Source organism: Mus musculus, chromosome 7 (assembly GCF_000001635.26).
Source record: "Mus musculus strain C57BL/6J chromosome 7, GRCm38.p6 C57BL/6J".
In the NCBI taxonomy this organism is placed as follows: Eukaryota; Metazoa; Chordata; class Mammalia; order Rodentia; family Muridae; genus Mus; species Mus musculus.
Window position 1 is genome coordinate 47077508 of NC_000073.6, and position 16234 is coordinate 47093741.

Below are 16234 nucleotides of genomic sequence, written 5' to 3' on the forward strand. Positions count from 1 at the left end.
GCTCTTACCCACTGAGCCATCTCACCAGCCCGCAAGTGGGAATTCTGAGGTATTTATTAATAGACTGTTTTTTTTTTTTTTTCTTTTTTAAACCCAGCTTTATGTATATTCACAATCTCCACAGGGGGCGCCAGCGAGCATGAGGGCCAACTTTATGCACATGTGCTGGGAAGCAGGAGCTAGGGGCGGGGAGGGGTGTGGGTGTGGGTGTGGGTGTGGGGAGGTGGGGGGTGCACACAAAAGCCTAGGGTGTCAGGAGAGAGCAGGAAATGACAGACCCAAGAGGCTAGTTTTGCTCAAAATGCTCTGTTTATTGCTCTATTCAATGACCACGAGCGGATTAAAAAAAGACACCAAATGTCTCCGTTTGCCGTGGAATAAATATTTAAAGTCAGCAATAAAAACACGTGGCTCCAAGATAACACATGTTGCCAAAGAGTCATGCATGCCCTGTTCATGGGCTCTCAACACACGCATGGACAAGGGAACACACACAGAGCAACATGTAGGGAGACACTTGCGGTTTCCCATAGTGACACAGAAAGATGTCTCACAGGTCTGGAGCTGTCCACATCCTACTCTTGGAGGCCCCCCTCAGGGCTCAGATCTTTGGGGTTCCCCACTATATCTGTCCTCTTCCTCTCCAGTGCCACATAGACTGGAGATACTCATCTTTGCCCAGGAACTGTCTTAGCTGGGATCTCTCTGTCAACCATCATGTGCTCCCCTGCCTGGTCTCTGCCATCCACATCCTGGTAGCAAAATGCACTCTGCCTTTGCAGAGGAGCCAGTGGGGCCAGAGGAAGGTCAGTATCTCTGCCTGGGGAGCAGGGTGGGAGTCTGGTGTGGGGATGTGGGTGAGGGCTGAGGGGTGAGAGCTTAGTTCAGTGCTCCTTTCCTGGCTGAGGGGACACAGTGTTTGGTACAAATAGCTGTGATAGATGGACAGACAGAACACATTATGGTAGGACACTTGGGGTGTGGCATGGAAACATTTTGGACCAAGTAGCTGTGGAACCATGGTTAAAACTGAGGCCCTCAGGTCTATATGGTGTGGGTCAGGCCCAGGGGCCCCAGGCCTGGCCTGGCACATTCCTCCCCTGCCCTCCCCAACTCTGCAGTATATACAGTAGGAGAGCTAGGCTTGGGGTAGGGACCAGGCCAGGACAATAGATGGGGAACAGACTGAAGAGAGGGGAGGATGAGGGGGAGGGCCAGGGAATAGGCCCAGGACCCAAGGCAAGATCTTGGGTAGTTGGGGTAAAGACCCAGCCTCAGGCTTGGCAGTACCCAGTGGATCTCAGAGGAAGAGCGTGGTCACTCTGAGGACTGGAGGGACAGCTGCTTCTCATAGAGGCTCATGGCGTGGTGCACAAACTGGTACTGTTCGCATGTCTGGATCATGCCACCCCTGCCCAGTAGAGATGCAGTAGGCTGCGGGAGGGCCACCAACACTAGGGGCACCAGCTAGTCTGCAGCTTAGAGAGACCAACTCTTCCCAGCCACTGCCCTCTGCCCCTTCCTTTCAGGGCCACACCTTTGTTTTCAGCACTGTCTTTCCAAACCAGCTGCCTCTCTTCTGCCTTCTTCCAGAAGAGAGCTGACTGGATTCTGTGCTCTCCCATTTGGTTTTTCAGTTCCCTAGCCACCTTACACACTATGTCTGGTTTGTCAGCTATCCCTCGATTCACGCTCACATCATGTTGCCACCCTCTCCTCCCCTGATCAGCGGGCTAACCTGTCCTGACGGAGCTGGCACGTGGTCTTCAGGATGTCCACCACGCCCTCACGTCGCAGCTGCTGGCAGCAGATGCTGGTGGCAATGAAGCAGCCAGTTCTCCCAATCCCTGCACTGAGGGCCAAGGGGATGATGGGGTAAGGGACAGAGCAGTCCAGGGATGGGGTGGCCCGGCTCCAGTGGGTGGCCAGGAGAACCCACCTGCAGTGAACGATGATTGGGGAACAATGGGGTCCCTCTTGTTGGGCTGCCTCCTCCACTTCCCGTACCAGGTGCAGGAGTGGGGGAGCCCGGTCGGGGGTCTTCTGGTCAGGCCAGGATGTGAACCAGTAATGCTTCAAGCTTCGCTCTTCAGTCCCTCTCTGTCAGAGAGAGAGAGAGAGAGAGAGAGAGAGAGAGAGAGAGAGAGAGAGAGAGAGAGAGAGAACACCCCCCAAGTACATGTGAATGCTTTCAGAATTGATCCAAAGATGGAGATGGGAAGGGAGGAATGAGAGTAGGGAATCTGTAGTCCCCCATCTACCATACTGCTTAATGGCACAAGACAGATCAGTGTGTGTGTGTGTGTGTGTGTGTGTGTGTGTGTGTGTGTGCGCGCGCACGTGTGCGTGCATGTAGCATTAGCCTCTAAACTCTGAAATCATCGAAGAAAAGCAAAGGGGCTTTTCTCCAACTTATTACTGTCTGACAGTTCCTATCCTGACAGATGTCCCAGGCACCCCTTAGTCACATGACCAAGAACACAGGTACTATGCTCTGTCTGCCCACCCCACTGTCCTCATTAGCTGCTGTCAGCCTCCTCTCTGCTCTACCATCCCATGGTGGGAAGATCCAACCTTCTTCCTCCCTGACTATCAAAGACCCATAGCATCAACATGATCCTTCCCCAGCACGAATCTGGATACCCTGCGCTGTGTTTAAGACCTGGCTTGGTCTGATGGTTCAGGCCTGTAATTCTAGCTACTTGGAAGCCTGAGGCAGAAAGATCACAATCTCAAGCCCTGCATGGTCTGCAGTGCAAGTTCTAGGCCAGCCTTGGAAACTTAGTGAGACTGTCTCAAAACAAACAAAAGAGTGAAAAAAGGGCTGGGAATGTAGTTCAGTAAGAGAGTTCTGGCCTCTAATCCCACACCAAACCAAGAAACCCTTTACTGTGGACTGAATGCGGTGGCTTCCTCCCCCAACTTCGTATGTTGAAACCTCCTTTCCATTGTGTGAGAATTTGAAGATGGGGCAGGAGTTCACCCCTTTGATGTGATTCATATCCTTAGAGACCCCAGGAAGTTTCCTCACTCCATCATCCTTCCTGCCCTGGGAGGACACAATCCAGGCAACGTGTGCTTGCATGCACAGCTGCTCCTTCTATGTATGGGAAAGCTTTTCCATTTGTCCCCTACTAGTCACCCCTTACCAGTCCTCCAGGACCCCATACAGCACTGCCAGGCACCTCACCCCAGAGCACGCCATCTGGCATACTGCCCTTCTGTATTCTTGCCTGTACTACTTGGTGTTTACCATCTTACAGGTGCTCCTTGAAGAAACAATCCAGGACACAATTATGCCCCCGGTACTCGACCCGGAACCACAAAGCAGGTGCTTGGAAACACCCTCAAACCCAGACACCCTGGTTCTTCTCTAGCCTGTCTCCTAGCCTCTCTACTTGGGAGATGGTTCCTCATGTCCTTGGGTCACTCTGCTGTGACAGCAGCTGCCCCCCCCCCCCCCGGCTTTCAAGGTTTTCAGGAAGTCTTGGTGTTAGATGCTCATATGGACACTGTCCCCATGACAGTGTGGGGGCTAAGGCACCCTGGCATCTTGCCCAGCACTGCATCCAGTGAGAGACAGAGGCGCTCAGAGGGACAAATGTCAGGCCCTGAGCTCTTTTCTGTGGCGGAACCCCATGGCTGTTAGCATCAGCATCAGGCTGTTTCTGAATTGGGCATCAGCTTCCTGGTGCTTGACTTAACTTCTCTACCTTTCTGGGTTATCACAGGGGACTTCACCTCCACAAATACATCCCACTGCTTCTCCAAACCAGAATCTTTTGATGCCCCCAAAGGAGCAGCCCTCCTCTTCTGCTTATCCCGGACACGGCACAACTTTCCAGCAGGAGGATGCCCTTTCCCCACCCTTCTGGGCTGCTTCGTGTTGCTCATATTTTGTGCATTTTCCTTTTTTTCCTGCCATTTCCTGTAACCATGACTGTGTGTCCTAAAGCAGCAAGGAGTGCCTGCCCTCTGCTGGTGGACATTTTGGGTGCATCAGACTGGAAGCCAGCACCCCAGTGGAAGGGACATTACTGTCACTCAAACTCGTAAAGGAACTCTCAGTTACGATAAGGACAATGCTGGAAGCCCTTGAAGCCTCCTTGCCCAGGTAGTGCTGGCCTTGGGAAGATGTGGAGGAGAGCTGCTATGGTCGGCAGTGCACAGAAAGGGCGTAGGGCACATGCAAGCAAGGCTTAGCGTCTGAGTCTATTGACCCTTGTTTAACAGTACGTGCTGGGAGTGCCGTGGGTCGATGTGTCACCTACAGTAGGCCTTTCAGTACTGTTTTCAGGTGGGGGTCTCAACTAAGCCTCCCCAACATCCCTTTCCTGTTTAGGTCCATGCCTCACCCTGAGGGAGATGAGTCGCAGCCGGTAGTCCTCCGTGTGGATGACTTTCTGCACGGTGATCTCCACGCCGTCATGGACCACCTGCTCTTCTGGCCAGTATTCTGTGCACTTCTGCAAGGACCAAGATCAGGCTGGGTTACATTCCCACTCCTCTTCCACATCCCTTCCTGCTCCGCTGGGGTCTACAAGGACGACAGGCTTCGTTTTAGAAGTCTGCGTCGAAATCTTGACTTCATAACTTGTGACCTACTTCTCATTTCTGAGCCTCAGTTTCTCCCATTTGAAAAATGAAAATGATACCATCTTATAGGATAATGTGTGTGTGTGTGTGTGTGTCTGTGTGCTTGTGTGTAAAGGTCAGAGTTTAACTTCAGGTGTTGTTCCTCATGGGCAGTCCACTTTGGTTTTTTGGACAGGATCTCTCGTGGGCCTGGAACTCACCATGTAAGTTCAGTGAGGCCTAGGTCTGTCTGTCTCTTGGCTTCCCGAGCACTGGGGATAAGGCTGCATGCATATACCACACCTGGACTTATTTATTGGGATAAAACTCGATTCCTCACTTGAGCTCTTTCTCTTTTTTTTTTTTTTTTTAAACAATGGAGATTCAATTAAATGAGCTTGCTCATCATGAACATGCGTATCAGCGGCAGACTGGGAGGCAGCAGATCATGACTCAAATACAGCCATTGGATGGGGTGGGAGAAGCCAGCTCCAGGCTCTGCTAGGCTTTGTGTGGCGTTGAGTGTATACCTTAACTGTCAACACCTCTCATTTCCTTATGTTGACAGTTGAGTGCACGCCAGGCTCACGAGATCCTCAGGAAGATTATTATGCAAAGGAGATGCTTCATGTGGGGGCACAGAGCAGGGCGCAACGAGCAATGGCACAGGGTCCCTACCTCGTTCATCTCCTCGATGTTGGTGATCATGACGATGATGGGTGTGCGCTCCTGCCACACCATGCGCCAAAAGTCGGCCACAGTGCTGACGATGGGTCCCTGCGTGGCGATGTACACCTTCTCCTCCCCACTGTAGCCCTGCAGCCACCCAAGTCCAGCCCGTCAGGTCAGGGGTGGAGGTGGCACTCCCAGGGCCCCATCCCACACTTAGGCTCCTCTTGGGGCTTGTAGGAGCCACACTGGCTTGGGGGACAAGTCTGAAGGACAGATTGCATCAGCTCAGGCCTCTCCTTTAGTGGAAGGCTCTTGGGATGGAGCTACATACCCGGATGTAGTTGGCATTGATGTAGGAACTCAGAGGATCTTCAGGGTCTGGTGACGTCAGACGTACCCTGCTGTGAGGATCTGTGGTGGGAGACAGGTGAGGCTGTGAGTTGGGCCCAACCTCTCTGTCCTCCTCCACAGCACCCACATTTCCTCTGAGATCACAGCCAGTAAGTGCTGTCACAGGCACTGCAGAAAATGAAGAGTCACTACCTGATGACCTCTTTTTCCTTATAAAGACGAAAAGAGTTAGCAGGGACTGGTAAGATGGCTCAGAGGGTAAAGATGCTTGCTCCTAAGAGTGATAACTTGAGTTGGGTCCCTGGGACTCATGTGCTGGAGGAGAGAACTGAATCTCACAGGTTGTCCTTAGACCCCCACAACTGTGCCCTGTACACTTATATGCGTGTGCATACAAAATAAGTAATATTAGAAATAGAGTTAAAAGGAAAACCAGTAGCTCGTGGGCCGAGAAGCACCACCCAACAGCATGGGGCAAATGCTACCTAACAAACACAACTGCTGTGATCATGAGTTCCCAGCAGACATTGGGAATGGAAAAGAACCTAGAGCTGTTGGGGTGATGATGGAGGTGATGGGTGTCTGCCTCTCATTCCCAGCCCTCTGCTAGACCCCCATCTCTGCCTGGGTCATGGCAGATGATATGGGTGTAGACAGTTCTTGTAGAGAGTGCATAGAAGTGGTTCAGGGGAGGGGAAGAGAGGGATAAGAGTAGGCAGGAGGGGCCTTCTGCAAGGCCAACAGAAGAGAGTGCTCAGCTCTGCCTGGGCTGTCTTGGTTTCACTTATCCAGGTTAAGGTGTTTCAAGGACAGATGTAGGTGCTGTCCTTTCTGGACAGATGTGAAAACTTTGCAATCAGAGAGTCACTGTTGTGGCGGTCATGATTGCAGGTTCATGCCAGCTCTGCTTGATGCTGTGTCTATGAGAAGAACCTTCTAGATCAACAAGAGATGGATGATCCCTGCCTCAAGGATAGCATAGCATTGGGTAGGAAGACGAGTGGAACATGGCCTGAGAGCTCTGGGGCTGGAGGGGCAGAGGGGACAGAGGGGACAGAAGGGACTGGGACTGGGACTGGGACTGGGACAGGGTAGTTGAGGCACCTTTCAGGGTTGAAGGACCAAGAGAAGAAACAGCAAGCAGTTTGTTTGATCAGGTGCACAGGCCAAGGCTGAGACTGGTGCTGGCGAGGAGCCAGATGCCAGATAGTATCACATACCTTGCTTAGAGAGGGTGACATTGACTGTGTTTAAGGAGGAAGGGGACACGATTAGATTTCTGTTCTGCCTCATTGTGAGAGAGAAGAGGCAAGAAGGAGAAAAAGCACAAGTCAGGATATGACGGCCACAATCCAGGAAGTGTCAAGGTCACAGGCTGTCCTGCCTGGCATCTGTGTACCATATGTAAATGGTGCTCATAAGAGTTGGGCAACATGGAAGAATGAACACCCACCAAGTCATTTGGTAATAAGGATGGAAGGGAGGGGGCTGGATCTGAGGGAGTCATCCACCTTTTCCTTCAAGAAGGACCGGTGTGTCATCCAGTCACTCGCTGTCCTTTTGGGGCTTGAGGAACTGTGCTGAATGGGACAGCATTGTGACCCTGCATTTTGACCTTCACACAGTCTGCTGATGTGGTGCTCACACTGGACCTGTCTACAGAGCTGTTTATTTTGCTAGACACCAAGCTCTGTGTGCAGAATCCAATTCTCAGTCCCTGGGATGGGGCTCAGGAAATGTGTGTAGAATAAATCTCAGGGTGTTCCTGATCAAAGAGGCTGCCTCTGCTGGGCCTTCCGTGTTCTTTGTCTCACTCTCTCTCCCATCTAGTCCCTTAAGGTTTAGGGTCATCTCTGCTTGGTTGTACAACATTCTGTGTTGAGTGTGGGGGCCTGTAGGTTCAGGGTATGGTTGGAGGAGGTGGGAACCTGTCAACAATCCAGCAGGACCACATAGAGTATGGCTAGCTCCAGTGGCCATTCTAAGGAGCAAAGCAGAATGCTAGGTTCTGGGGTAGCCAGGCCACTGCCTGCAGGAAAAACAGGAGCAGAGAGGATAAGTTGAGAAAAGAGGTGAGCAGCCCAAATAAAGCATCCTGGCCTTAAATGGTGCTTTGTTTAAACATAACCACCTAGAGACTGTGTAACCATAGCAACCACAAGTCGATATTTTAAAAGTTAAAAATAAGTCATGACATCTTACATGCTGTTGGAGATGCTGATGGCAAACTGCTTTTTAAGGGCTCACTACTCCACACACTGAGTGGAGTAGGTTTTGTGTGTGTGTGGGTTCATTTCCAACAGGCCACCCCCTCCTTCTGAGGTAGCCCCCAGAGGGTCTTGATAAACATGACCTGACAATGACATCATGGGATAGAATGAACAGGTCAGCTGGTCTAAGCACCTCCAAAGGAGACAAGCCCTACTCAAGCATTATAAGGGCATTGCTCTGTAGCCCCACAATACACCCTACAATAGACAGATCACTACAGGATGACAGCACCTCATTTCCTTCGGGGGGTGGCTCTGCTTGTTAGAGGACTGACAGTCAGATCGTATAGGACACAGGTGATCAGAAGAACTCGATTCTGGGTCCACAGAAGCCCAGGTTTAAAGCCTTGATTTGCTAACTGTGTGGCTGTGGGTTAGTCACTTACCTTCTCTGAACCTTTAATGTTTTCTTAAAACATGATATACCCACTAGGAAAAGAAAGGCCATGCACACGTGCGCTCGATGCCACTGGCCTTTGGAAGGGCAGGGGTCCAGGGACAGAAGGTGAAGCAGTCCCTGCTCATTCCCTTCTATTTCCTGGTTGTCCCAGCCTCCATCCCATCTCCCGGGATGATTATTCATCATCCCATGGGCCCTGGACTTGAGGACTTCCCAGACGACAGGATCTCTCTTCCCTCCCCACCTTGGGGCAGCAGGTACTCACTGGGAAGGATGGTTTTGTACCGATTCTTCCGCACCAGCCCTGGGATGTCATACTCTTTTGGATCCACAAAGTTCATGGGGATTTCCTAGAAGACGAAGACACGGGGCTGTGAGCAGCTTGAGGGCGGTCTTCTCAGAAGTCCAAATTCAGAGGCTGCTTGCCTCCAACTGCCAGTGTAGGCACTGTCTTGAGTTCATGCATTCGCTTGACAAGCATTTGCCGCTACGTGAGTTTTCACACACACCCATTTAGAAGAGTTACTGGCATATGCCAAGGGCATAAAATAAATAGCAGAGCAATTGTCTGTTGAGGGCCAGCCTGGCTTGTGATAGACGTACAATAAAAGGCCAAGAGAAAAACAACAAGACAAAAAGTGACCTTGCCAGCCACCGCCTCCTTCCCTGCTCTCTTTGCAGCAGACAGCCAGGTAGCTCTGGGGACGCGTGTGCCTGCCATCTGTCATCCTCTCCTTGGACTTTTGTTTGTGATGCTCACTTTTTGATAGTATCTGCCCACCTTCATCTCCTCCACACATCTATCTGAGGTCACTTCAAGAACCCTCCCCAATTGCCCAGTAAAAAGAGAGCTTGCTTCTCCATCCCTTAAGCCCATTTTCCCTTTGAAGCATCCATGTCTGATGGGCACCCAAGTGTGTGAAGTCTCTCTGGACCTGGCCTCCCTCTTTTGTTCCTTTCCCCATTTTCCCCTCATACCGGAGACTGAACCTAGAGCCTTGTGCATGCTGGGCAAGTACCCCACCACTGAGCTAAGATCCCAGTTCTCTCTTTTCCCCCTATGCTTTTAAAATTTGGGGCAGAGTCTCAGTGAGTTGCTTACTAGCCCTGAACTCATTATAGTGTCCAGGGAGGCCTTGAACTTGTGATCTCCCTGACTTGGCTTTCTTTTTTCTTGATTTTTCCATTCATAGTCATGCCTCCCTGCTCTGCTCAGAACCATGCGGGTCTATGTTCCTGGTGCTGCACTTGCTGAGAATACTAGTTTTAGCCCTGGACCTCCAACCTGGCTCTCACTGTTAGGTTCACCCCAGCTCTGTCCCCTCCCGGATGGCCAGTGGGATGTCTCCCCAGGGATGCCTCCCTATGCAGTTTCTTCTAATCTTTCTGTTCTGGCTCAGTGTTTCTGGATATACTATATGGTCTCTGCACAATGCGGACAGTGGTACCGTCCTAGGACTCTTGTGCGAATCAAAAGAAATAATAATAAAAAAAAACCCTCACCACACACATGTTGCAGAGCTGCCCATGGAGTGGGTGAGCAGTCTTTGCTCTTTCCTCCTTGACAAACATCGATGGTATCTACTGAGCAGGAAAGGATGTGGAGGGCTCTTTGCATGGGGAGAGGTGGGAGCTGAGGCTGGGTGGTGGAGGAAGGCTTTCTAGAGACCTGGAGGTTGGAGTGATTCGAGGAAGGTCCCAGTCCCCTGGCCCAGAAGTGGACATCTCCCGCTGGTATGGGAGTGGAGCACAAGGCTGGAGAAGCAAGCTGGGACCCAGCACTCTTTTGCTGGTGGATCCTGGAACACTGAGCCCACGTGGCACAAGGGAATGAGCTACCTGAGTCTGATGGGAAAGTGGGCTTTTGGGCCTCAGTTCCTCCCTTCTCTCTGCTGGGGTTCTCTTATTAACTGTGGGTGCAGACCCATGGGACAAGGCTAAGACTCCTGCAGTTGTGGCGTTTGCTCTGTCTGAGGCTTAGTATCAAAAGCATACTCTTGTCTCACTCTGCCGAGGCTCACTTCAGTCTCACTTTTTGGTGACATCACAGGCCACGCTTTCTTACGGCTGAGCTCTTAGATGGCTGCACACTCCAGGCAGGGGATCAGGACTGTTAGTTATTGGGTCCTTCTAGATCTAACACATGCTGGTTAGAGGTTGGAAAAGGAGTTAGGCCTAAGCTTTAAACCTAGGGGAGGAAAGGGGAGACCTAGGGACATGGGGAAAAACATCCCTGATCACGGAGACAGAGGAGGGTGGGAAGACAGGAGAGTGCAAAAACAAAAGGTTCTTTTCCTATGGGCTTTGGCCCAACTTTGTGAATGCTGTTAGGTACAGGCTCTACCTCTGAACCCACACCCACTAGGAGGTTGCTGCTTTCCACAGCTTCCAAGCACGGTCCTCAAAACAGATCCAGAAGCACTGCTGTCTGCCTGCTATATGGTATTGTCCCCTTTACCTCCTGCAAGGACCCTGCCAAGTACCACTGCCTGCCTGACATACGGTGTCATCTCCCTAACTCCTGCCCTTTGTCTGACTTTCCAAGTGAGGACATCAGGTCTCAGAGGGTGAGAGTTTGTGCAGGATGCTGGGGGAGATGACGAGGAGGAGATGTTAGTCTATTTCATGTTTGGGCCTGTACACTTGAGCACTGACTGGCCGGGTGGTGGACCACTACATGGACAATGGTGGAGTGGCCACTTGGAGGGACTCACAAAGAATTCCGCCTGCAGCAAGAAAGGGTCCAGAGCCTTTTCATGTAGCTCTTCTGCCCGGAGGACACGGGAGGCGCTGAGCAGATACTCATGGGCTGACTCTTCTCGTGGAGACACCAGGTAGCCGAAGCCCTCCTCATTGCAGCCAGGAGTACACATGTCCAGGGTCAAGGAGACATTGGATCCTCTCCTGCAAAGGTCATAGAAGAGGAGAAGGAGAAAGGTGGTCAGTGGAGAGCAGAGTGGACTCCAGGAAGAGGGATGTGACAAGAACCTGTCCTAAGGACCATACTTTCCTGCCTACACCAATCTGCTCCTTCCCACAGTCGGGTGGAGGCCCCTGTTCTAAAAGCTTCACCCTCATGCTGTCCCTAACACCTCCCCTCTCTGTTGAGGAAGGAGGCCCACAGGGGAGACATTTACTAAGGTGAGGCTCAAGTTCAAGAGGACTTCAGACTTCAGTAGCACAGTTCTAGAATAAGGCTGGCATGGGGTCAAGTGCATCTCTGCTAGGAGAGGCCAAGACCCTCTACATCTAGGGGAGAAGGGAGCCCAAGGGCAGTTAGCAGTAGCAAAGATGTCTATACTGGACCAATTCCATCATGCATAGTGTCTAAAACATCAGGACAGGAAGGATCCTCATTGCATAGAAAGGGGCACTGAGTTTGGGGAGGGCACTAACATTGTCTAGATTTTCACTATGAGGAAGTGGCTGAGCCAAGAAGCATTGTCTAGGTTTTCTGAGTCCTCTTTGAGTATTTTTTTTAAAATGACATTCTGTAGGTATCTCAAACCAGAAATGTGTTAGCTTATTTAGCTCTAAACAGAGGGTGTCACGATCTCCCAAAGCATGCTCATGAAATTCTATGGGGGCGCTTTAGGCAAGTAGGGTTTTCATGCCCAGGAGGTTTTTGGGAAATGCTATCTATTGTCCCTTTGTCAAATTACATGTTACAAGGAACAGAGGTAAGTCAAAACTCAAGGAATCTTAAGTTAAAATTGTAAGGAAACTAACCCTGACTTCCTCAAGCCAAGGAGAGTATCGGTATGTATCTGTGCACACCTAAACATGCCCATATGCACATGGGAAGGAATTGTATTATTATTATTTTTTGGACATTCATCTTGAGGTACCCTGATTAATATGCATTGCTGGAAAACTACATGTCTATGCATGCTAAGGTATGAAGACAACTCTGTTCTCTAAAGCAGGAGTTAGGCATCTACCCTCTAAGGAGAGCTGAGAGTTTGTGACCCCAGGCCCACCCCATCCTCTACCCCTCCCACCTCTCCTGTAGACCCATGGACTTGACAGTCAATGAGGCAGGATCAGTCTCAGGCTTGATGTCCATCACACAGTCAAACACAGGTGTCTCGGGCACCGCGTCCAGGTCCAGGAAGTCATCCTCTACCTTCTCCTCCATCCACTCTGAGTAGGTGAAGGAAGGCTGCCGGCTCACTGATTGACGCCTGTCCTCTGGGGGCAGTGGGGCAGGTGGCTCTGGGGGTGCCTTGAGGAGGTGCCACACCTGGTTGGGAGCACACAGCATCATGGACTGGGGACTGTGCTTGGTGCCCTCCAGGCTCCTGGGGTATCCTGTGGGATTGAGCTCTCTGATGCTACAAGGTTTGTAGCAATAACATTCTTCTGGTTCCTACATGCCAGGTTCTCCCCACTCTCTCTTCTCTATCCCCAGTTTCTTGTGATTTAATCCTTCTGGGTGGGGCCTGGGGTTATTTCTGCCTCTGCCCTTTTTCTCAGACCCCCTCACTTCTAGAAAGGAGCCTCCTGCTTTAAGGAGCTGTACTGGTTCAAGGAGACAAACCCATCTTTGGGCCCCATTCAAAATCCTGGCCATCCCGCCTGGAAGGGGGACTTTAGAGAGGGGTGGGGAGGGATGGCACTGAGGCTGAGGACAGAGGCACCTTACCAGGGTGGTGACGATGACCAGGCTCACAGTCAGAGAGACTAGCAGCAGACTTGGTATCCCCCAGGTCCCAGAACCCAGCCAGGCCTGGGGAACATCAGATAAACTGGTCAGTGTACTGAGAGACTGGGGAAGAGCAGTGTTCTTATCTATTAACCCATCTGGGTGGACGACCACAGAAGGCCTTTGGGTTCTTAGAAGCATCTCTTGAACTCAGACACCCCAGCCAGGGGTTGTGAGGGTGGGATGGGAACCCCAGCTTAACCCACTCCATCCCACTGTCCTAGGGGCCCCTCAGAGTTTACTCACCACAGGTCCCAGATGGTTCAACACTGTGAGCGAGGAGGAGATGAGGTCTGTGGTGTTCTGCAGCCAGGAGTGGCCATGGCCACTGAGCCAGAGCACCCCACAGGCAAGCTGGGGCAGTTGGGAGGCGCAGACTGAGTGTACGGCTGCAGCCCTTTGCCCCTATATTGCCCTGCAGAGCTCACCTTCAGCCCCCAAGGAGGCTCCCAAGCCTCTCAGACTGGGCAGTGGAGGGAAGGGTGGTGTACCCAGAGGAGGCCTCAGCACTCTTCAGGAGAAAAACTAATCACAGGCAACTGAGACAGCCCCTCCCCACAGGAGACCCCACAGGTACACACAAGGGAAGTCTTCCAGAAGGGCCTCCTTAGACAGGAGTCTTCAGAGAGAACTCTGTAGGACATGGGGCTCAGGGACCCGGGATTTTGAGTTAGGGATTAGGGATGGCAGGATATGAGGAAATTAATTCCTGAGATTGTAGCTCAGAACTCCAGCCTTCCCTTCACTCCAGTCATGAAGACTTGAAGTAACTGGAGCCATCAGAAAGGTCTTCATCCCTCAACCTCCCCAGGCAGCCATCTTTGGGAGAAGGAGAAGGCCATCCATCCCTCAACCCACCCTCTCTCCCGGTCTGGTGAAACCCATGACATCCTTACCAGGAACTGAGAGGCAGCAAACAGGCACAGGCTGCTTCTGACGGTGAGGGAGTGGCTCCCAGCGCCTTGAGGTGGCAGCTTCTGAGCTGGCTCAGAGGGCGGTGAGGGTGGCGGGGGTGGTGGCATCTCTTTCTGCTTGCTGGGGAGTCCTTCGGCCTCGTCCGGTGCTTCCATCTCTACCGGCTGGGGGAGACCTGAGGAAGTTGGGACAGGAGGGGTTGGTGACTTGGCTCTGGCTGAGCTCAGGGCTCTGTGGACCTACGGTGGTCTGGCTCCTTTTGGGGTTGCTGTAGCTTTCCTCTCAGTCAGAGAGGCTCCACTTCCAGCAGTCACCCTCGATTAGCAAAGCAATATTCACCTACCTTCGTCAGAACAAGCTACGTGTGGGTGGACAAATTATTTCTCTTTTATTTCTGCAGTAAGAGAGTTAAAATGGCAGGGGGTTTTCAGAGTTAGTACCGTTGTATTTACGCAGCTTCATTCTTTTCCATTTCTTAAGGAAACAAAAACAACGACCTCAAACTCAATTAGAAAAGCAAGGGGAAGAAAAAGAATACGGCATAAGCAGGCCGTGACCCTGAACAACCCGCCCACTCCAGCTCTCAGAATTTTGTCTTTTGTGATATGTGCTCCAAGTGGGGCTGGAAGACTGAAATCCTGGGGTGGTTATGACTGCACATCTCCCCACCTTGAGACCCTCCCCCCCAATCAGATCAGGAAGCAGAAGTCAGAGCAGTATGGAAGAAAATTTTGGTGAGAAGAATAGATAATGGCTACCTGTCATCTAATTCTGGATGACTACAATTGGTATAGCCTAGGGTACTTATTCTTTGAACCTTAGTTTACTCATCTGAGAAATGGGGACTGTGTTCCACATTATTAGCCTTTCCATTTTAAGACTATTATTATTATTATTTAAAGACTTGTTTATTTAATGTATATGAGTATACTGTCACTGTCTTCAGACACACCAGAAGAGGGCGTTAGATCCCATTACAGATGGTTGTAAGCCACCATGTGGTTGCTGGGAATTGAACTTAGGAACTCTGGAAGAGTAGTCTTAAATCGGTGTATGTGTCTGAATGTGGGTATGTGCACATGAGCGCAGGTGCCCAAGGAAGCCAGAGGCATTGGGCTCCCTGGAGCTAGAGTTACAGATGGTTGTGAGCTGCTTGACGTGGGTTCTGGGAATGAAACTTGAGTCTTCTGGAAGAGCAGCAAGTGAGCCATCTCTCCCCATACCTCAGGCTCTCCTGTCTTAAAAACACTATTAAGTGAGAGCATGCGTGACGTGCCTTAGTGAAAGGATGACTCTTGAGGCAGAGTCTCTCATTGATCAGTGCTGTGCTGTAAGCACTCCCAGCTGATCCTCCTTCCTGTCCTTCTTCCATCTGCCCTTAGAGATGCTAGGATTGGGGCTGGAGAAATGGCTCAGTGGTAAGAGTTGTGGCTGCTCTTCCAGAGGACCTGGGTTCGATTCCCAGCACCCACGTGACAGCTCACAACTGTCTGTAACTCAGTTCCAGGGGATTTGACACCCTCATACAGGTATGCACACAGGCAAAACAACAATGCACATGAAATAAAAATAAATAAATGCTTTTAAAAAAAGAGAGAAATGCTGGGATTTCAGGTGCATTTTAAGATCTTTTAAATTTTTCTATGTGGGCTCTGGGATTGAACTCAGGCAGTTAGATTAGCATACTCATCCTCCTGGCTCCACTTTCTTCTTTTCCTTTTTCTTCTTTCCTCCCTCCCTCCCTCCCTTCCTTCCTTCCTTCCTTCCTTCCTTGAGGCATCATGAAGTTCAGGCTGACCTCAAACTCACTATGTAGCTAAGGATCGCCTTGAACTTCTGATCCCTGCCCTCCCCAACCCCCTTCCTGCCTCCCGGAGTGCTGTGGTTACAGGTTTGCACCACCATGCTTGGTTTATGTGGTGCTGGAGAGCATGCCCAGGACCTGGTTTCATGCAAGGTAACCACTTTACCAATCGATCTACATCTTCAGCCCACCCCTGCTTTTCTTACTGAGCCTCTACACCCTGTCAGGGGCAACACAGGCTGTCACCAAGTGCTCTGAGTGCCTTTGCCTGTGACTGCAGGGCAGAAGCTCTGCTCTATCCTGATCTGGAGGCTGCTTTTCCATCAAGACTTTGCAAAAGGGAGTTTCACGTGAACGTTCTGCCTTAGATCCGAGCATCCTGATATGGTGTGGGGAACCAGGAACAGCATCCTCACTGTTCAGAGTTCCAGGTGCTGGAAATTTCCATCCAAACTCAGGTCAGCATCCCACCCAAAAGAAAGAGCCTGACAAAGTGGATGTGCCCAGCTGGACAGGACAATTGGCATGGGGCTGTCTGTACA

The 16234-nt window shown here is 51.1% G+C and overlaps 1 protein-coding gene and 1 non-coding gene across 9 annotated transcripts in view; both read right to left on the reverse strand.

Moving 5' to 3' along the window:
- Positions 1-287: 287 nt before the first annotated feature.
- Positions 288-16234, reverse strand: part of Ptpn5 (protein tyrosine phosphatase, non-receptor type 5) — a 56232-nt gene continuing 40285 nt past the window's right edge. For 6 of the 8 annotated variants that reach the window (XM_030242238.1, XM_006540714.4, XM_006540713.4 and 3 more), the window contains 12 exons: positions 13870-14063; positions 13220-13327; positions 12914-12997; positions 12270-12511; positions 10983-11172; positions 8534-8618; positions 5579-5658; positions 5254-5391; positions 4356-4466; positions 1940-2100; positions 1739-1852; positions 288-1411 (listed from right to left, as the gene is read on the reverse strand). In XM_030242238.1, the coding sequence (XP_030098098.1) occupies positions 1318-1411; positions 1739-1852; positions 1940-2100; positions 4356-4466; positions 5254-5391; positions 5579-5658; positions 8534-8618; positions 10983-11172; positions 12270-12511; positions 12914-12997; positions 13220-13327; positions 13870-14063 (1601 nt within the window). In that variant the 3' untranslated portion in view covers positions 288-1317. The remainder of the gene's footprint in view (positions 1412-1738; positions 1853-1939; positions 2101-4355; positions 4467-5253; positions 5392-5578; positions 5659-8533; positions 8619-10982; positions 11173-12269; positions 12512-12913; positions 12998-13219; positions 13328-13869; positions 14064-16234) is intronic. The other 2 variants (NM_013643.2, NM_001163565.1) reach the window with 1 other exon arrangement.
- Mir7056 (microRNA 7056) lies at positions 5659-5717 on the reverse strand. The gene has a single exon (NR_106023.1). It is a non-coding gene; the product is annotated as a microRNA 7056 (primary transcript).